Genomic DNA, 20,959 nt, shown 5'->3' with positions numbered 1-20,959 from the left:
GTTCGTGCATGCATGCAACTCTCTCTCGAGAACGTCTGTGTGTGTGTGTATGTGTGTGTGTGTTTCTGTGTCTCCCTTGCATTCTTTTGCAGAGAGGAGTGCCACCCTCCCTCCCTCCCTCCCTCCCTCTCTCTCTCTCTCTCTCTTTCTTTGTGCGAGGACCATTTTATTGCCCGTTTCCCTGCGATGAAAGCAAGAGACCATGCCCTCCGCTTTCCTGTAACTAAGCCTAAGGGCATAAGTGCTGTCCATTTTGATTTTATCCAGTGAGAAGAAACAATGCACCAGAGGACGATGTGTGGGAAGTGGGGAGGAGACAATGCGGGGACGAAGATTGGGGCAGGTGGAGGGAGAGGAGAGGAGTTTGAGGTGAAGAGGAATATTCTTAGGTAATGAATTTTATTTACATTGGGCCAATAGGGGCAGTAGGAATATTCTTTATCTACTAACATAATATGGTGGAGGGAGTGACCCTTTACACGTCACGTTCTGCGAGATGAAGACTATAAGCCAAAAGTGGGGGAGTGAGAGAGCTCAGAGGGGGGGCGAAGGAGAGAGGCCGCGATATTCGTTTACATAATTGCAAGCTAAGCCACTACTATGAAAAAAAAAAATAGAAGATTCTCTTTCTTTTGATCTTTTATCTTTGCATGCCAACAATGACTAGGTGTGGCGCTCTCTCTCTATCACCCAAGTGTGGTAGATTGGTTATGCCATTTCCCTCTTGAATAACAGGTCTTGAGTTCCACTCCTCGTCGGCTAGATCTTTAACGTCTCTTGGGATAGTTTCCTTCGTCTTCTTCTCTCTCTCTCTCACGCACTCCCGAGAGCTCTCCACCGTCAATACGTAACGTTCAAGCGTAAGGATTTGGCAACAAGTCGAGAGAGTATTGATTTGAAAAACCAGCTCTGCCTTTTGGGTAAAACATCACACGTCGCACTAGCAGTTAGCAAGTGCCCCCCACTCAACTGCTCCCTCTCTCTCCACCTCTGTCACACACACAGCCGCCCACCCCAGCTCTCTCTCTCTCTCTCTCTCTCTCTCTCTCTCTCTCACTCACACACACACACACACACAATCTCCCCTGCACATGCGGCCATGGCCGCTTGTGCGCATCTCTTCCTCCTCCTTGCACTTGGATTCCCACTTCAGGAAACCCTCGTTGGAGTGTCTGCACTTGGGTTCAACTGGGGCACCATCACTTCCCATCCGGTGCCTCCTCGCGTTGTGGTGCAGATGCTGAAGGCAAACAACATCTCCAAGGTGAAGCTCTTTGATGCAAACCCTGCTGCCCTCTCTGCGCTTGCAGGCTCGGGCATTGAGGTCATGGTTGGGATTCCAAATGAGCTTCTTCACACCTTAGCCAGCTCCTCTGCAGCTGCTGATGCTTGGGTCAGCACCAATCTCACCTCCTTTATGGGCAAACGAGGTGCAAACATCAGGTACTTTTGTGATGAGCTCCAGATGTGCTTGCTCTTCTTCTCCTGTGAGAGAGAGAGAGAGAGAGAGAAGGAGAGAGAGGGATGGACCAACAGACAGATGTGACGGAAGAAGAGAGAAACAAAAGAATCTTTTAATTGCATCGATCAAATTGATCTATCTGACAGGTATTGAGCTCAAGATACTTGTAAACTTGATGGGGGGCTTGTTAACTTGCAAAGGACTATGACGATCTGGGTCATTCTTTTTGTGAAGATCTGCAAACTAAATACAACAAAATATAAAAAACATGAAATGCGTGCTCTTGCTCGCACCAAGCCTTTGGGAGTATGTGCGACACAAACTGGGCTTTTCACATTTTCACAATTGAAGTTCTTTCAGAAGTTTGGAATCTTGTCGCCACTCTCTAGTGGTACTTAAAGGACATGTAATGACTCTTTGGTATTTATTCTACTGGATTGTATTGAAAGGTTGTTGACTAGAATCACTAATAGATCGAATAACTCAGGGGTAGAGATCTCAAGACTACTGGAATTGTTCTATCGACTTCTATTGAACTGCATGTGAACTTTTTAGTAGATAACGTGTATAGGTTGCGCTGTTGGACCATGTGTAAAAAGGTCATTGTATTGTCTAAGTGAGCTTTGTGTGTGTGGATGTGGCGATCGATGGAGTTGCCTTTTAGAGTCAACTTACTGGATTTTCCTGTATAGAAAGCTGCCAAAAATGTTCCTTGTTGATTGAAAATTAAAACGAACCATTATTTTAAATGTTAAAAAGAATGTGGTAGTAATTAGAAATTAAAAAAGAAGCATAATGTGTGTGCGGGGTGGTAAGTGGGGATCGACTAAGGTTGTCAATTATGGACGGGTGGACCCAATTATTTGTGTAACTATCCATTCCTATGCATTAACATTTAGTAAACTTCTTTATAGGAAGAGGAGTCCACCAACGGTTGTGCCCTCACTTCCATAGAGGGCAAAAAGCATTGGAAGAGGACTCCTTAGTCCATGTGCAAAGGTTAGTTTGAAAAGTTTTAGGTCTTTTAGATTTTGTCCGTTTCTGCTTGCGAGACAGGACTATGTCTTTTTCTAGGGCAATGGCATCTATTGGTTGACACAAGTGAAAGAAGTGAGCATCAGATGGTTTCAATGTGTGAAAAGTGGGATTTACCGTGTGGAATCTTGAATGTCAAGGCTAAAGTGGGTCATCAACTGTTGTGACAACCTCCGCTTTTCTAAGGTAGGTGTCGTAGCCTCTCATTGTGACCTCTCCAACAAGAGCTCTCTAACATAGGACCACTTAGAATGCAGTGTCCACCCTTCCGTAGGAGTCCCATGTATATAAAATGCTCTTGGCCTTATGGCTCTAGCTATGGACTGCAACTCCAAGCTCTATGCACCCTATTTACATATGCCATATGCCATACGTGCTTTGTGCTCCCACCACGTTGGCGTTACAACTTTGCTTCAATAGCATTTGCAGCTTAACGACTAGCTTAAAGTGGCTATCCTCCTAAGTTTTCTTGGTTGTCTATTATGACAAACAGTTTTCGGTTGTAGGGCTTCTATAAAATTGTTTAGATCCCAGATCTTAGTTGCTCCTTGATTGTAGTTCTAACATCTACACTCAATTCAAGCTATGGAAGTGAAGGAATTCAGTGCTTAAGGTTTTCTTTAGCTTGCACACCATGTGACCCTATTAATAATAGTAGCCCAACGGGCTCTTTAAACATGAAAGCTCCACTGTTAAAGAGGCAGTGCTTTCCTTGGCTAGTTCTACATATCATCGGCTTTTGTTCCTTGGAGTGTCAAACAAGCTGTATTTAGTGTTGGAAGCTACGATAAGCAGTGGCTAATGTATATTCTTTTGGTGGAAGCTGTAACAGACTTGGACACCCTAAGTCAAGAATCTGGCACGACAAACAAGAGAATCACTTAAAACGACTTTACTTGAGTTGACACAGCCGGCATAGTTCCGTGCCCAGAGATATTGGCTCCAAAGATTGGCGCCCCTTTCTTTATTTATTTTTATATTAATGCTTGAGCAAAGTTACAAGGCCCGAGGGTCCTCTCTGCTCTGTTACTCGTCAACAAGACTAAGCCAGAGAGTGGCCCTGGGTTCGAAGCTAGTGCTAATTGTTGCCATCACAAATCATAGAATTCTGTAGGGCTGCCACGTCATCAGTCAACACAAAACGCGGAGCGTCCATACAGCTGCCACGTCAACTCTTTTTCCATCTCTCTCTCTCTCTCTCTCTCTCTCTCTCTCTCTCTCTCTCTCTCTCTCTCTCTTCTAGTGTCCCTAGGGCCCCATCGAACGGGACCCTATACCCTTAACTTATAACTTTAAATCGCGTCAATTTGGACATGCCACTTCATCAATTTGTGACAGAAGTGCATGGTCCTGACAAAGCGTTATCGTTAGATCACCAGTTTTGTCATGTCTTTGTGTATTATCAGGTCGTTGCAGCATGAGTCTTAGCTCTCAGTGCGAGTGTCTCATGAAAATGTGTTCCGTCGAAATGGAACAAACAAAACTTGAAACAGGAAGACGAAATGCTTTTCTAAGGTTCAAAAATAAAAATGGTCTAATCTTTGAAATTCAGAATTAGCCATGTAGCGTTTGATATGCAACGTAATTCACCACTTGTGTGACCATGTATATAGGATGTATCGATTTACTAGACTCCTAAAATATTAGATTTTCTATAGCCATTAGAAATATGTGTTTTGTCTTGGCATTTTCGAGACAAAACGCCTTGGAATGACGAAACACAAGAAACATTCACTGGCTTTCACACTGCTCGAAGGCTTGCTTTACTAGGAATTATCATTTAGCTAGACAATTCAATTTTACAATAACAATGATTAAATGTGTGATCTGATCTTGTGCTAACACACTGGTTTATCAGTATAGTTGATTTTAAACTCGCTTGAAAAAATGTCAAATGTTTGTAAATTTTGCAAACTTTGGGAATTTGAAACAGGTTTTCAAGCTTGGCTGGAATTGATGTTTTGTTTTGCGTAGATGATTGATCCCAAAAGCTAAGAGTTTTCTTTCTTAATGGTCAAGGGCTCATTTTATTCTCGAACACTGCTCGAAGGCTTGCTTTACTAGGAATTATCATTTAGCTAGACAATTCAATTTTACAATAACAATGATTAAATGTGTGATCCGATCTTGTGCTAACACACTGGTTTATCAGTATTGTTGATTTTAAACTCGCTTGAAAAAATGTCAAATGTTTGTAAATTTTGCAAACTTTGGGAATTTGAAACAGGTTTTCAAGCTTGGCTGGAATTGATGTTTTGTTTTGCGTAGATGATTGATCCCAAAAGCTAAGAGTTTTCTTTCTTAATGGTCAAGGGCTCATTTTATTCTCGAATGTGATGACCTTATTGGTCATTCTAGAGTTGAATGCTACAGAATGCTTTAAAGTCGTCTGAAAAAACCATGATTATCAGGCGTATGATATCCAGAATGACGTGCAAATTTTTCGGAAGTCAGCTAATACAAGGTTTTTTACTCTGCATTTGCAATGTTGTTTGCAGGTATGTTGCGGTAGGGAATGAGCCCTTTTTGTCTGCCTACGGAGTGCAATTTCAGAATTCAACCTACCCTGCCATGAAAAACATTTATGAGTCACTTGCCAAAGTGGGCCTTGGCGATCAGGTGAAGGTGACGGTGCCATGTAATGCAGATGTGCTACTCAATACCCCGCCCTCAAAGGGACAGTTTCGATCCGATGTGAAAGAGACTATGCGGCAGATTGCTGCACTTCTGTCTCAAATAAATGCTCCTTTACTGGTGAATATCTATCCGTTTCTAGATCTTACTCTGCAAACAGATTTTCCTGAAGATTTCGCCTTCTTTGATGGGACTACTCATGCATTGGTTGATGGAGCCGTCACATATACAAATGCACTTGATGCAAGTCTTGACATGATTATAGTAGCATTAGCAGGTGTTGGTTATCCCAATGTACAAGTGTTTGTTGGCGAAATAGGATGGCCGACAGATGGTGCAATTTATGCGAATGTTAGCACAGCGCAAAGGTTCAATCAAGGTCTAGTAAAGCATATTTTGAGTAAGCAAGGGACGCCACAACGACCAGGTGTGCAAATAGAGGCATACATATTCGGTCTTCTCGACGAGAATCAAAAGAGCTTGCTTCCAGGGAATTTTGAAAGGCATTGGGGTGTCTTTACATTTGATGGGCAAGCAAAGTACACCTTGGACTTCTCCGGGCAGGGGCTAGACACCAATTTGGTCAATGCAGATAGCGTCCCATACCTACCATCACGGTGGTGTGTTGCAAATCCAAAGAGCAACGAGTCAGACTTGGTAAGAGGTGCGCAATATGCTTGCGCAAATGCAGATTGTACTGCACTTGCATATGGCGGCTCATGCAGTAATGTAGGCATGCCTGACAATGCCTCTTATGCATTCAATAGCTATTATCAGCTGAATCAGCAGGATGATAATACCTGCTCTTTTAATGGGCTTGGTGTCATCACTTTTGTGGATCCCTCAATTGGAGATTGCAGATTTTTGATAGGTGTTTCAAGAGCAGTGCAAACAATTTCATGTAATGTGTGTGGTCTATTGCTCTTGGTGGCATCCTCATTATATTTTTTAAAGTCAATTTGATGCTTAATTCTTTGACTGCTGCACTCGTGGCATTCTTCACATCATATCATGGCTTTTGCCATGGCTATTTTTTTATGCTTTTCGATTCTTTTTATGATTGCAAACTTTGGATGCTCCCGGGTATGTCGAAATTGGGGATGGTACTGCACATCCTATTGTGTATACAGGAAATGCAGTTCTTGAGATTATATGCAAAAATTGGGAGAATGCGTCAATATGGATCTAGGCTACATCAGCCACTGCAGAAAGGTCAGTTGAATGATATCTCATTGATGCAGTTCAGGCTTTTCAACAAGCAAGGAAGCTGTGGATGTTCCTATCATCGGAAATTTCCATCTGCTACCCAGTGAACTGACGGTGACCAGATAAAGCTTTCCTGCGCTGTTTGGAGCAACAAACATAAATAAGTGTGAACATTTCACGAGCCTGGCAAAAGTTCTGTTAGCAGGGCTGACGTGACAAGTTGGATATCTTTGCAAGGCTTTATGGTAGCCTAAAGCGCTTCATCTCTCGCTGCTTTGCTGCCTATCACCCTTGTTTATTCGAGGTTTGCAGTAACTCTTCTTGAGACAGGTATATACTATGGTTTATTGTGATGAGGGTTGTTTTTTTGACATGGAGTAAAGAAGTATCACCATTTCCTTCAGAAGAAAGTAGTATGCAATTGCATCAGAGTTGACATCATTACGATGCACGAGCAACCAGCGAGAAGGTGATGACAGCACTAGTCAGCTGGATGAGTCGTAGCTTTGGTAGAACTGGACTCTTAGAAAATAATGCTGTGAAGATGAGTGTTTCCTCTTGGTTGCAGATGGAAGCAAATGCTTGCACGGTGAGAACGGCGACTTTGGGATGTGATCATAGGGGGGCCCATGCAAGGTCTACAGCACATAACAAAGGTGGGTAAAGTTGAGAGGTACTTTATACTAACACTTCTACAATCCTTGGATTGCTTGCCGTTTGAGTAGGAAATCAACCCATTGGCCTACATCCTGAGCCGGAGGCGTTCTACCGGGAAAAAAAGAGTCACCGCGTTAAAGAGCATATTGATCTCTTGATTCTTTCCAAAAGCTTCTGTGGGGATATTTCCACACACATCCTCAGTTGAGAGACATTGGAGCTTGACAATCAGTTCTTGCACATGATGGTTCGTGAATCTTGATGTGTTTTGTATCTGAATTGAATTTCAGGCATTGTTGCAGCAATGGTCAGGCAAAAATGTATAAACTAATGATGCCTATTTATACTATTTACAAAGGTTTAATATAGTCTAATTGCTGTTAGTCTTTGGAGGAATGGTCCAACTTTTTGACAAGAACTACAGAAGGGAAATGTTTTACCAATGTTGATCTTCTTAAATTGTGATTGCCTTAAATATTCTTTAATGACAGATTTTCAAAGCACCGAATATAAATGAAGGCTCATATGCCAAGATCACAATCTTGATAGATTGTCTTTGTAAGGGCAAAGAACATGAGCCGCTTTTGAAATGGGACATTTGGATTGGTGTTGAGCTTTGAAACTATTAAGCGCTTGCAAACTAGGGCCAACAATTTCCCAATGGGCCTTGTAGATCTTCATTGTCTACTGCTATTTTGGGTCCCAAGCATAACTACCTGTATGATCCGTCTGTTGTAGTTGACACTACCAAGTATCAAAAACTGGTGGGCTCTCACACAAGAAGTTCTGGACAAATTCTCACAATAATTCCCACATTGTGACTTACCTCAACATCACGAGCTTCTGTGAGGGAGGCACCGCATACCAAGCTAGGTACGATTGGGGGCAGGGGACCGTTGGCCTGTTGGGGGGGCCGGTGGTCCCTTGCCACCAATCGTACCTAGCTAGGTATGCGGCGCCTCTCGAGCAGAAGCTCATGATGTTATTCATTGTATGAAAAACACTGGAAAAGACTCCGTTTTCTTACATAAGAAAATTTCTAAATCTTCTTGTGTCATTTGGCGGTGGTTTAACCGTTTTTGTGTTAAAACAATTCATGTTGTGTGCCCTCTTCCAAAAATGGGTATGATATAGTGGTTTGGTTTGGGTTTCTTTCTAAATTGAATGTTGGGAGTAGGTTCCTATACAAAATGAGGAAAGGATGCAGAAGGGAGCTGCAAAGTCATAGTAGGGCTTATTTTACATATACATGATGAAAAGAATCTCTTATGAGAAAGGGACCCTTATGTACGCAGCTATACGAAGGTTTACCATATATCTACGCATGAAAGGGGGGGGAAAAACACCCTATGGTTGTTGCCCGGGATACTTTAGCTTGTTTATATTACACGGTAGGTGATTGTAGGTGAGCTCTCTCTCTCTCTCTCAACTACAATAGGAATTAGCTCAAGTTGTGGAAAAAAATTATTATAGTTTGGAGGTAAGAGATGGAAACAAAAACTAGCTTTGAAAATGAAGTTCTTTTTCATTGGTCTTTCTTTTCTCTTTTTCTTGTTTGATTTAGTGTATGCACAATTATGCTGAATTTCCTTTTTTGTGACAATTAACCAAAGCAACTTTTTTGTTTCCAAACTATGCCTTGTAGTTCACCTTGCAAAGTTTCATATTTTAATTTGACAAACTAACTATTGCTTGAATTATGAATCTCATGTAAATATATCAAGTTCCGAGCTATCAAAAAAGATCTCTAGATTGCAACATACAAAAGAAATTTCTTGATTAATCAGCTCTGTCTAAATAATCATTATTGTTGGCATGCTACAAAAATGCTGACTATTACCTTTTTGTAAAATGTTAATCACAAATTATGGTAAAGCAATCTAAAGTTGTATCAGACACATGTTGCAAAAGAGGGATGTGTGTCCCAATTCTCAATAGAAAAGTTGCATCCAAAAACCAACAAGCATTGCAGTAACGAAGTCATCATTTAACTTAAGCGCAAGTAGCATAGATTCAACAAGCTACTCCATTACACAAGTCTAGATCTTGATAAAGGGGCTTAGAGTTAAAGAAGCTTGATCAACTTGCATCTATTGCTTGTGATGTAATCTAGGTTAATTGCATCATATTATATAGGGTTGATTTGCATGATCTACAATTGGAGTTGCAACCCCGTTCTCAATGGTCTACCATGTTTACTTGGTTAGCTTAACATCCCTTTTTTGGCCTAACCCTTTGTGACGCCTTGGGTTTTTCCCTTGGCTAAAATCCATAATTTTATTTACTATCTTGACAAAATTCTCCTATTGGTAGAGAGGAAGAGGTAATGCTTCTATGATGAGCAAATCCTTGATTTGCGGAAATAATTGTATTGTAGACACTATCGTGATCCCAAAAGCTCATGGGTTCAATCCCCCCATTTGAGTCGTGCTACATGCAAAGCTAAATCTTGCACCTTCAATGAAGCAACACTATCAACAATGCAATATGCCATTTTGCATTGATGAATACAGTAGCAATACGGCATACAACAAGCAATGTGAGCATAGCCTGCATGGAAAAAGGTGAATCAGATGGGTTGAAGGGTCAAGACTAGAGGCAACCTCGAACTATTACAATCACACTTGGTGACTTAATGTGGGCATTGTAGCAAGGGCAAAGATTGCAAACTTGCTAGGTCTAGGAGAGGATCCCCTCTCGTTGCTTTTCTACATGCAATTTCCTTCTAGCAATCAAAGCATTTTCTCTAACTACTTCCCCACATGCACACCACCACCACTAATTCCCCCACTCTTAAAGGCATCCCATCCATATTGAGTTTCAATACCACCAAGCATTTTAGCAATTCAACATATGGTGCCTTCTCGCCATTAGCATCACTAAAGTCCACGTCTCGTTGCATTGAAATATATCTGACCTCATTTTCGGTGACGACAATGGGGACGCACTTTGCAATTCTAGACATCAGACACAGTAAAAGTGGAGGAAACAAAGCCTTGCAATAATATTGTGAAGGAGACAAGTGCATTGCATCGAGCCAACCAAAACTAGTCTCATCTTTAATGAGGGAGGATATACACCAAACTTGAGGTGCACCAAACACCAACTTGATAGAAAGAAGTTCCATCAATCCCTTTGCTTCCCTACTAACATGTTGAAACCAATGTAGTCGACACCCATGTTATGTACCCATGGCTGTTTAACTATGAACTCTACTTGCCCACACAGAAGAGTTGAATCTTAAAAGCATTGTTACCATGCAACACAAAGCATTTCCTATGTTATCTAGCAATTCAACCTCCTGCACAAGCAAGAAGCTCATCATCGCAAATTATGGTTTTTGTTTTTTTTAACAAACAATCGGAATGAGCATTACAATTTGAAGTTGTGAACTAAAGTGCAAACTTTTTTGGGAAAACCATTGTCTATTTGAAACATTATTAATATCAATGATCAACATCATGACACCTTCAAAACATTTGCCAAAGTGTTTCCATTTAGTGCCATCCCCGGAGCCGTCACAAAATGCCTCTTGGAAGCCCTTCTTGATGAAAAGTTGAGCGGCTTGGATTGAGCTTGAGCCCACTCCAAATATTGATTTATGTACAAAAGCAATATGCACAACACGTTTAGCCTATCAATGCACTTGCCACAAGGCTATGCATCAATGTACATAATTACAGTTGCTAGCCCTATGATGCCTTGCAACAAAATAGCCTAGAAACTATGAGTAGACTCAATTTGACTAATAAGTAGAAGATGAGAGAATTTTGAATCTATTCACTAGATTTTGACTACCTACATCTAGAAGTTGAAGCTCAAGATTACAACCATGCCCTGGTATTTAATACACAATGTACGATTGTACATCCACATTCCTACTAAGGGGTCCACTTTATAATCATGTTAATATAGCATGTGAGTTCAATAGGAGTATTTTTATTTTTAAAAATTTAGACAATTTAGCAGAGATACATTACCAACAGGGGTTCTTTAAATGTATTTTGGAAAAAAAACATGTTCGTTCATAAAAAAAAAGGGGTCGATCTATTTGTGTCAACATTTTAACACAGGGGCTCACGAACACACATTATATTCTTAATGGTGGACCCCAGAGCTACTACCACGAAACAAAGGAAGATACCATCAAATCTTGCAAGTAACTAATTACTCTTTTTAATGCCTCTTATATGCATTTCAAGACCCTTTCTTTACAAGACTATCTCATTCAAGAGCTAACCCATATTATTGTATTTCTTTCACAATTCCACAAACCTCTTGGAAACCTTGAAGGATGTCACACTAGGGTTGGGGGGGGGGGGGGGGCGGGGGGGGGCGGGGGGGATATCAAAAGGGTAAATGAACTTCATGTGAGCCTTTCTCATGAAAGAACCTATAAGTATGCATAGCACTTGCATATTAAATAGGTATCCATACTATCATTGAGAAATTGAGACATGACAATGATGAATTCCACTCAACAAAATTGTACAGAAAACAAGGCTACTAGTTCTTTGAACAAAACACATACAAATTTAGCACTCAAGAGCACTGTTCAATTTCCAATGTAGAATTCGAACCACTAAACTACTCTAGACTATTATATAGAGGAAAAAGTGACCCTAGGACACATGCAACACAAAAATACGTACCTCACATTCATGGGAGTGATCTTGTGCACATCAAGTATGTAAAACTCAACATGTAATGCAATGCTAAAGGATGCATAGAAAGTGGAAAATAGAGTAGATGGAATATTGAATCTGATATATGATTCATGCCTATTAGCATCAATTCCTAAACAAGATACCATGACTAGTAGACTATTGGACATCACTTTCAAATCTTGAATCGCATCATTGAGCGCGAAGCCTACTAAATACATCAACGAACATTGATACATTGCAATATTGGTACACCACAACTCTATTCCTAAACAATAAGTTATCCAAGAAGCATTCAACATAGATGATATGAACTAAAAGCCCATTTTTAAAATGAGTTTGATATCCTTTGGCCAAATTGTCCTAAGCTCATCTTGCAAGGCTTGTTCTCTAGTTACAACAATGATGTGTATGAGCAAACCCGATAGTACAATTCCATAAGTTTAGTTCGATGCTGTACTTACAATCCAATAAAACAAGTGGACCTCTTTGTGTAAATACATGTAGTCAGTCTTGTGACTAAATGGAGGCACTTGTTGAAATTGAAATAGCTCTTAATTAGCTTCACATATCGTGTGCTTATGTCCATCCTCTTCAAGCTTACCTTCCCCTTCAGGCTTACCTTCACATGACCTTTAATAGCATAAGGGAAATCCTTAGGTTTTGCTATGTACTTTTGATTTTAAGGTAATATAGAGGAGAAGCTCAAGTGTATCTTGTCACAATGGTTTTAAAATTGTCTTCCTTTTTTATGATTGACAATATACTAGTACTGGATTAGTGCAGAAAATACCTATTCATACTAATTCTGCGCATTTGTATGCGTCAACCTTGGATAACTCTTAGGAGCACTAAGGTATGTTTTGGCACCAGTAGGAGACTAACGAGTCATGATAGAGAAAGTGAGGGGCACATTACATGCAAACCTTCAAGAAGTTAATGACGCTTTGACCAGCATTGCACTCTTCGCAAATATGAAACCATACCAAGAAGCTATCTTAATGAAACACTCTACACTCTGATAATAGGTTTTCACAAAGCTTCTAAGACAAAAGCTAAGAAACATCATCCAGCTCTGCATGAATTTTAAGATGCAGAAATTTGGCAGTGGATGTCAAGGCACGCACACTAGTGGAACAAGTGGCGGCCCAGCCATTTCCTGCCTGCTCATGCCATTAGTAATACAAAAGTATCAATTCCAGAACATTTCCATACCAATTCAAAAAGTGCGAGATTCCATTGAGAGCATTAGTGCTTTATAAACAAGGAACACACTCGAGAGAAAAATGTGAAGCATTGATATTGAAACTAGTTTCGGACAGAGAAAGCTGAAATGCTCCATAGCATCTTTAAAATTAGGTCTATTTCTCTACAAAATTTGCATGGTATAACGATGATTACGAGTAAAATTTGCAAACGCTTTTCTTGAAACAGCATAATCAGCAAGACATCCTCATAACCACTATGATCAGTACTATGTACACACAGAGTTAAGAGCGCCTCTCAGAAGCCATTCCTTTGACTTTGCACTTGGTTTGGCCCTATGTCATCATGCAAATCCCCCAGCCGCACTAATGAGCTCTTCTTGTACATAAGGGAAAGAAGCCTTACACTAACACCCTCTATGTATGTGGGTTTTACAAAAAACAATCCCCTGGCCTTTTCCTTGGCCTCTCATACAATGGGTAATCTCAGTGTGTATGGTGGAATGCTAATCAGCTTTTTCACACGAAGATTCCCTTGGGTAAACCAGGCAAGGCCAATTCAGCAAGTAGGAAAAGCCTTGAGGATCACCCCCTGTTTAAAAGTCCTCACAAATAGTCCATGTTACAAAGAGCCATAAATAACAAGGGAGCAAGCCTGTCATAGCAGGCTTCCACCCAAAAGAATGATTTTACCTATGCTTTCCCCCTCTCAATATACACGTGGCCCGGAATTTTAAAAAAAGCACCCAGCCAGCCTGTACAGAGACAAGGCCTGGTTCTTCACTGTAGAGCTCACCGTTTTGTAGATTTGCTCAAACAGCCGAATATGCTTGGGGTATTGCAGCTTGCTTTCTGCTTACAAGAGTTTACTGGTTTGTCTCCTTGAAGAACCACCTGGGAAAATCCGCATAATCCATCCAAGAACCCGCTCCACCACCTAAATTTCAAGTACCGCTAAGAAGTGTAAATATCATTGGTATTCAGCACAGAACATATTGTGCAAGTCTATCATGTTAGGGGGAGCAAGGAAACCAGAACAAAAATAGAGACGGCAACTGAAACAGAAACAGGAAAAATTTGAAGTTTTGGAGACCGAAGCAAAATGGAAACGGTGACAATATTAGTATGGGGAAACAGGAGAAAAGTTCGAAACGAAAGTACCTCATCTCCTTCATCCACATAATCATTGCCCTGTGATTCTATCTCAATAGAGTTCGCAGTAACCGCATTTCCCCCATACGCCATATTTTGAGAAACAGCTAATTCCAAGCGCTGTGTCTGTGTTTCTAGCTTCTTTGACAGTTCATTGCTCAATGCCTGAAAGAGATTTACAATTATAATCGCAAGGATCAATTCTCGATTCCAAAAAATCCACGACACTTTACATACAGAGTACCTCAAATTCAGTAGCTCTTGCAGCTTCTCTTCTAAGGGATTCTAGCAAAGCCTCCTTTTCTGAAAACATCTGGATACATACATTCAAACAGTGAGTGGCAGCATTCTCGGATTATTGAGCTCAAAGAAAAGATTGAACATTTATTAAACAGAAAATGAAAGCATACCTCTGTAATCAACTTATCAATGCTATCAACAGCTCTCAAGTCTTCTGTCGACAAGGTAGCGAAAGTAGATGGCACACCGACACCTATGAAATCAGGTACAGAGACTGCCATTGATGAAGACGTGGCTTCATCTGCATCATCCCTAGTCTTATCCGCTGAATGCAATGTCCGAGCGTTTTGGATCTGCGGTACTGTACACGTGACCACCAAAAAGTACGCTTAACACCAGACTTTATGCAGATTCCTTGCAAAATAATCATCACAGCAATAGCCAAAACTCTCTTATTCTCACACAAACTTTAGGACAGAGAGTTACCAAGATCTTCTGTAGAGGTTGAGGCATCCCTAGAATCCCTTTGAGAACTTTCTCTGGCACTCACTGTGGTATGGCTGTCACCACCCATGAATGCTTTTTGTACTTGGCTTTGCAGCATCTTCTTATCTACAGAAAGGTATGTTCTTTTTTTTTCCCTCTTGTAATTCTATAAGTTATAAAAAGTTATGTACATGGCCAAACAACCAACGAGACAACAATGTACAATTCTTATATGCGAAAGTTGCGCCCACAACCCTGCCGCGCCCCCCCTCCCTCCCTCCCTTGTCTCTCTCTCGCTTTTTCGGCATAAAAAGTGGCTGTATACTGTGTACAAAGAGATCTCTGGAGATGCTCAAAGGCCAAGACGGCGAATGAATGTGAGACCACTTTGTGCAGGTGTGTAATCCCATGTGATGTGTCCATGGTGGAGACTGAAAAAGGACTAAAGATCTCGCCCATCTCCAAAGGAAAGAGTATATCGACGCCTCTCCGCTGCCCCAGAGGAGCCCGCTGAAGTATCCCACTGGCTGCGAAGGGTATGCAGCAGCTTAGTCCAAATAGTTGTCAAAGTGGTGGATGTAGGGGAAGACTGTGAGCACAAGAAGCCTTCCACATGGTCCATAGAGTGATGCTACAGATCGTAGTAAAAACTCCATCCCTCTTGAGAGAGAGGTCCAACTGATGACCTGTATCTGGTATCATCTGTAGAGAGCCCGGTCTATATCGCACTTAAGCAAGCATGAAGACCGGATCTATCGGAGAGCCATGAAAAAAGGGGTGTGGCCTCTGAAGAAAAAGCATTGCAAATGCCCCCCCATGCCATAGACCCATCATGAAACCCCACTCTCATCAGCAAAAAACAAACCGCCCACCACACTGGCGGACATATCCAGAAACAGTGCCTCAATGACTCATGCTGCACAACCTCCTCTGCAATGAAAACAAGGTCAAGCGGTCGTCCCTGCCATATCCAGGCCCATTGATTTAGGGGAGATTTCTCGCGAGAAATCTCTCTAAATTGTCCTGTTAGCGTGTGTACCTGCTGTGAATCAGTGATTAGGTACTTGTACACGAGGATCTTGCCTATGCAATCGAGCATAGAATCCCCATAATTGTACATAACACATGAAAAGCCCTTGAGCTGGGCATCACGAATATGTATCCAAAGAGATGCACGAGAGCAGAATCATCATGCTACATAAGACAGAGGAGAAGGCAAGCTTTCCAGTAAAGTTGTGATCACCTGCACCCACTACTCACAAACACAGTAGTCACATAATGAGACCCCTCTCTCAAATCGATTTTGGGCGCTGGCGACCCTTGTCTGCTGAAGTGTCTCTTGAAGCCTCTGTAACTGACAAGGGTCCAGTTTGCCCATTTAGTTTAATTTCCTAGTATCCACCGACTTATGAAATCTCGTTGAGGGGCCTAAATGACTTTACTAGTCAGATTTCAATGCCAATCGGCCCAACCATCTCATGGCTCCCTAGCCTTGACTCCTACATGTGAAACTCTCAGCCATTTGCCCTTTCACACTGGCCATACAATGTCTCGGCATTTGCGATTTCAAAAAGAGGGTCCCAAAAATTAAATAAAAATCAAGGGAATGGAAGGAAACCAACAAATAAAGTTAGTGTTTGTCACAGTCTTACCCCCCTCTTGAAATCGCAAACGTCCTCGATTGCTGTCACAAACTGCTAGCGTGTCAAGCCTATGAAGATCCGAACAGGTTAGGGCTCCCCGAGCCTAGCCCTAGCCAGCCTACAAATCCTGGCCAAGGGTCCACCATTGCTTTCAGTGCCACCTCATCCTTTGGGCAATCTGCTTTGCTAAGCTTAGTGTATGGAGGTAAAGGTACTCCAAGAGGCTTAGCGTCAGCCATATTAAACCTGTCAAGTACTTTTGCAATGTACCTTTCTTGAGATAAAACAGCAATTTCAGCTTTCTATCTCTTTTAATACGCATGCCCAAAATATGCTCTGCATCACCCAAATCCTTCATAGCAAATGTTGAATTTAGCTTACGTTTCAGAGCATCAAGACTGGTCTTATGTTTCCCGGCAAGCAGCATGTCATCAACATAGAGAACAAGTATGATAGGACTACCATCTTCATCCCTTTTCGTATACAAACAATGATCTGCATGGCTGTGTTTAGAGCCTTGAGACAGCATAAAAGTGTCAAACTTCTTATACCACTGCCGTGATGATTGTCTCAAACTATACAGAGCCCTTTTCAATTTGCATACAAGTTCCTCACGTGTAGGAACTATAAAACCTTCAAGTTGTTTCATGTATATGTCCTCTTCAATGTCACCATGCAAAAACGATGTCTTTACATCCATTTGATTTAATTCCAAATCAAGCACCGCAACGAGAGCAAAAAGGACACGTAAAGTTGTAAGCTTTACAACAGGAGAAAAGATTTCTTGAAAATCAATTCCTTCTTTCTGTGCATATCCTTTTGCAACCAATCTTGCCTTGTACTTGGGTTTTTCATCCACAATCTTAATCTTGTATACCCATTTGTTAGGAAGAGCCTTTCTCCCTTTAGGCAATGGCACAAGATCCCAAGTATCATTTGCATACAAGGATTTCATTTCCTCTTGCATTGCAAGCTCCCACTTACTGCTTGACTCACATGTCTTAGCCTCTTTATAAGTGAGAGGCTCCCCTTCATCTGTCAGCCTAATATAATGCAAAGAGGGATCATATCTACTTACATTCCGCCTTGGACGAGTAGAACGCCTCACCCAATGATCCACATTATCTAGAAATGAGTCTACATCAGGTGGAACGATGATATCATCAACAAAGGGCTGTTGTACATCATTTTCAGCCCTGTTTTCAGCATTGTTATGTGGCTGCACATGCTCTTCAGGAGCCTCATTTTGTTGTCCAACATCATCTGGCTCAAACACCACTGGTTCATCAACATTTTTAGCCATATGTGGTGCATCCCGAGGGTCAAAATTAGGCCTAATAGGTGGCTGTACATGCTGAAATTTGACCTTCTTATGGTCACCATTAGAGGCACAATTGTTTTTAAGCAGCCTTGCCTCATTAAAAACAACATCCCGGCTGCGTACAACCTTTTTGAGCTGAGGTAACCAAATTCTGTAGCCCATTTCACCTTCTTCACTATATCCCATGAAGAGGCCTTTAATGGACTTTGCATCCAGCTTACTCCTCAACTCAGGTCTTACATGCACAAACGCTTCGCAACCAAAGACGCGTAAGTGATCATATGAAGCGGGTTCACCAGACCAAACCTCTTCAGGGATGTCACCTTTCAAAGACATGTGAGGGGATCGATTAGATATATGCACTGCAGTTTTTAGAGCTTCTCCCTAAAATCCATGAGGGAGATTAGCTATGGACAGCATGCATCTCACTCTCACATAAAGTCCTATTGTATCTTTCAGCCACACCATTAGAAGAGGGGCTGTATGGAACAGTAAGCTCCCTCTTAATGCCCAAATTTTCACAAAATTTGTTAAATTCACCACTTGTGAACTCACCCCCATTATCCGTACGTAAGCATTTCAGCTTTTTACATATATGGGTGGTCACAAATGTATGAAATTTCTTAAACGCAACAAAGGCTTCATCCTTAGATTTGAGCAAATGAACCCAGATTTTTCTAGAACGATCATTAACGAAAGAGATAAAATAATGTGTACCCCCCATAGATTTAGTGGGCATGCTACAAACATCAGAATATACAAGATCAAGCACATTAGATTTGCGAGAGACACGGAAGTAATAAGAACTTTTCACTTGCTTGCCATATTGACATTCATTACAAAAATCAAGCTTTGTGCCTTTAGCATCAAGCTTGTTCAAATAACAAAGCTTAGTAAGGCCTTTTTGGCTCATATGGCCAAGCCTCTTATACCACAACTCCATATGTGAGTTAATTTCAGCCAAAGCAATAAATTTGCCCAACAAGGCCTTTCTATGCAAGCAGTAAAGTGTCCCTTTCTTTGTACCTTTTACAATCAGCCTTGAGCCTTTTGTCATCTTCCATGATCCTCTCTCAAACAAAATGCTGTAACCATGCATATCAACAGAAAGCAGACTCTTCTTGATTCCTGGCACATATCCAACATCATGCAAGACAAGCTCATTTGTGCCATCTATAGAAAGATGCACGGTGCCAATATCCTCAATGGAACATGCATGATTGTTTCCAAGGTAAACATGGCCATGGCTGCCTACAACAAAAGTAGAAAAGCACTCCTTGATAGGAGTCACATGAAATGAAGCACTGGAATCAACTATCCAAGTATGGGATAATGCATCATTAACAGTCAATAAAGTATCAATTAGATCACTCTTGGTGATCTGCATATCCTGTGTATGAACATTGAGAGAGGCATCAGACTTATGAGCATCATCAGCTGACAAAGTGGCATATAAGATGTCTTCAACATCTGACAGCTCCTCAATAATAACACTAGAGACCACATTGACCTTCTCTTTGTCCTTTGGACTGTCCTGTGCATCTGTCTTGATCTCCTTCTTCTCTTTCTTTTTGTCTCCACCGTTCTTCTTCCTTTCCAATTCTGCCTTATAGTACCTACAGTCGGGTTTCTTGTGACTTTTCTGTCACATTAATAGCATGTGACATCACCCTTGCCTTTGCTGGCATTTCCCCTTTCTCTACTCTTACTCTTACTTCTCTGTGCATAGGCATTCTTCTTCTCTGTCCTGCCTCTAACCATGTTGGCTGAGTCACCTCCTTCTCCACTTGCTTTCCTCCTGATTTCTTCATTCAATATTGAACCCCTAACTCCATCAAAAGTCAAGTTGGGATTATTTGACAGTGAGACCACCAATGTTTCCCAAGAATCAGGTAGAGCCATCAGCAAGAAGATAGCTTTGAGCTTATCATCAAAAGGGGGCAAACCTGAGTCCTGTGATTGAGATAGAGTGCCTGTAAACAATGACAAATGCTCTGCATTGCTCTTGGACTCATCTAACTGCATGCCAACAAGTTTCCGCATCAAATGCACCTGATTTACTGGGGTCGTATTCTCATGCGTTGCCTTCAATTTCTCCCACAACTCAAATGCATTGACAAGACCCTTGAGATCTACGAAGATCTCGTCAGAGACGGCCATTTTAATGTAGGTAATGGCCTTCTTGTTCAATGTAAGCCATGCTGCATCTGACATATCTTCTGGCTTCTCTGCTTCAAGTGCCCTGTCACAATCTTTAAGAAAGAGCATTCATTGGATCCTATCCTTCCAAAGATCAAAACCTGTTCCCTCAAACCGCTTGATCTCGAAGAGATTCTTAACGTCAGAGGAAGTCGATGCCATAGTTGCACAAACAAGAGGGCCTAAATGCTGAAATTTTTGGGCAAAATGCACCAAAAACAATATATAACCTCACCGCAATGTGCACAACAGCTCCAAAGTGTCACAGATGCAATTTGAGCCAAAAATATGCAAGTTTAGGCAAGAATAGCAATTTCTCAAATTTTTTGTGCAGAAAATTCAGCAAGCAAATTTTTGCCCGAAAACAACAAATGTTGTTGTTTTTAACCTCAAAGAGTGTACATAAAGCAAAAACACAACCTTTGAGAGCATGTATGGACAAAAGCCACAATTTTTAGCATAAAAGTGCAAAAAATTGACTCGAAAAGTGCATTTTGCATCCAAAACTTGCTTAATGCTCGGGAATTATAGCATTTAATACTTTCCCCATTCCAAATGCATACATTTGCAATAAAAACCTGTTTTTAAACAAATTTGGTTGATTTAGGGTAGTAGGGACCAAGTACAAGTGTTTCCACAACTTAATACATCATGACAGAACCTATACTTTGCTGTGATAACCTGTTTTTGACCTAAAAACAGCCTGTTTTGGGCTGCTTTGGCACTCTAGGTATCCCCGGTGACCGGAAGCAAGGGGATTCGCGATAGAAGTGGAGATTGTCGCACGAAAACACCTTTTGCTTGCTGTCCAGCCACCTGCGCAGGTCCTTGTGAAACCTACGACTCTGATACCGATTGAAAGCGCGAAGCAGAGGGTACCGGTAGGTGCACGTCGCGATGTAGTGCAGGATTGGGGCAAGAAGCAGGAGCAGCAGAGAGGAAGCGCTAGGGATCGAAGCAGAGAGAGAGAGAGAGAGAGAGAGAGAGAGAGAGAGAGAGAGCTCACATTTTTTGGGAAAGCTCAATGGGTTTTCCCACTTTTATTATAAGTGACT

General features: G+C 41.4%; 2 protein-coding genes across 2 annotated transcripts in view; one reads left to right on the top strand and one right to left on the bottom strand.

Moving 5' to 3' along the window:
• Nucleotides 1–888: 888 nt before the first annotated feature.
• Nucleotides 889–7,382, top strand: LOC147459961 (glucan endo-1,3-beta-glucosidase 8-like). The gene is made up of 3 exons (XM_086511129.1): nucleotides 889–1,443; nucleotides 4,996–6,032; nucleotides 6,378–7,382. Exons 1-3 carry the CDS (start codon nucleotides 1,100–1,102, stop codon nucleotides 6,461–6,463), a joined length of 1,467 nt encoding a protein of 488 aa, XP_086367255.1. The 5' UTR covers nucleotides 889–1,099; the 3' UTR covers nucleotides 6,464–7,382.
• Nucleotides 7,383–12,938: 5,556 nt separating this feature from the next.
• BLI (protein BLISTER) overlaps nucleotides 12,939–20,959 on the bottom strand; it is a 49,339-nt gene continuing 41,318 nt past the window's right edge. The window contains exons 9-13 of the mRNA XM_086511128.1: nucleotides 14,742–14,867; nucleotides 14,426–14,616; nucleotides 14,260–14,328; nucleotides 14,025–14,180; nucleotides 12,939–13,800 (exon numbers count right to left, since the gene is read on the bottom strand). Coding sequence (XP_086367254.1) covers nucleotides 13,720–13,800; nucleotides 14,025–14,180; nucleotides 14,260–14,328; nucleotides 14,426–14,616; nucleotides 14,742–14,867 — 623 coding nt within the window. The 3' untranslated portion in view covers nucleotides 12,939–13,719. The remainder of the gene's footprint in view (nucleotides 13,801–14,024; nucleotides 14,181–14,259; nucleotides 14,329–14,425; nucleotides 14,617–14,741; nucleotides 14,868–20,959) is intronic.

The sequence above is a fragment of the Adiantum capillus-veneris genome, chromosome 4, assembly GCF_014529385.1.
Source record: "Adiantum capillus-veneris isolate H3 chromosome 4, ASM1452938v2, whole genome shotgun sequence".
Taxonomy (NCBI): domain Eukaryota; kingdom Viridiplantae; phylum Streptophyta; class Polypodiopsida; order Polypodiales; family Pteridaceae; genus Adiantum; species Adiantum capillus-veneris.
The sequence above is the reverse complement of the archived record's forward strand: the minus strand, read 5'-3'. Positions and strand labels throughout refer to the sequence as shown.

Bases quoted from the DNA above. Each gene is read 5' to 3' on its own strand.
- LOC147459961 (XM_086511129.1), top strand. From the start codon at position 1,100: ATGGCCGCTTGTGCGCATCTCTTCCTCCTCCTTGCACTTGGATTCCCA. The intron at 1,444-4,995 runs GTACTTTTGTGA...TGTTGTTTGCAG, and splicing joins AAACGAGGTGCAAACATCAG to GTATGTTGCGGTAGGGAATG. The intron at 6,033-6,377 runs GTAATGTGTGTG...GATGCAGTTCAG, and splicing joins AGCAGTGCAAACAATTTCAT to GCTTTTCAACAAGCAAGGAA.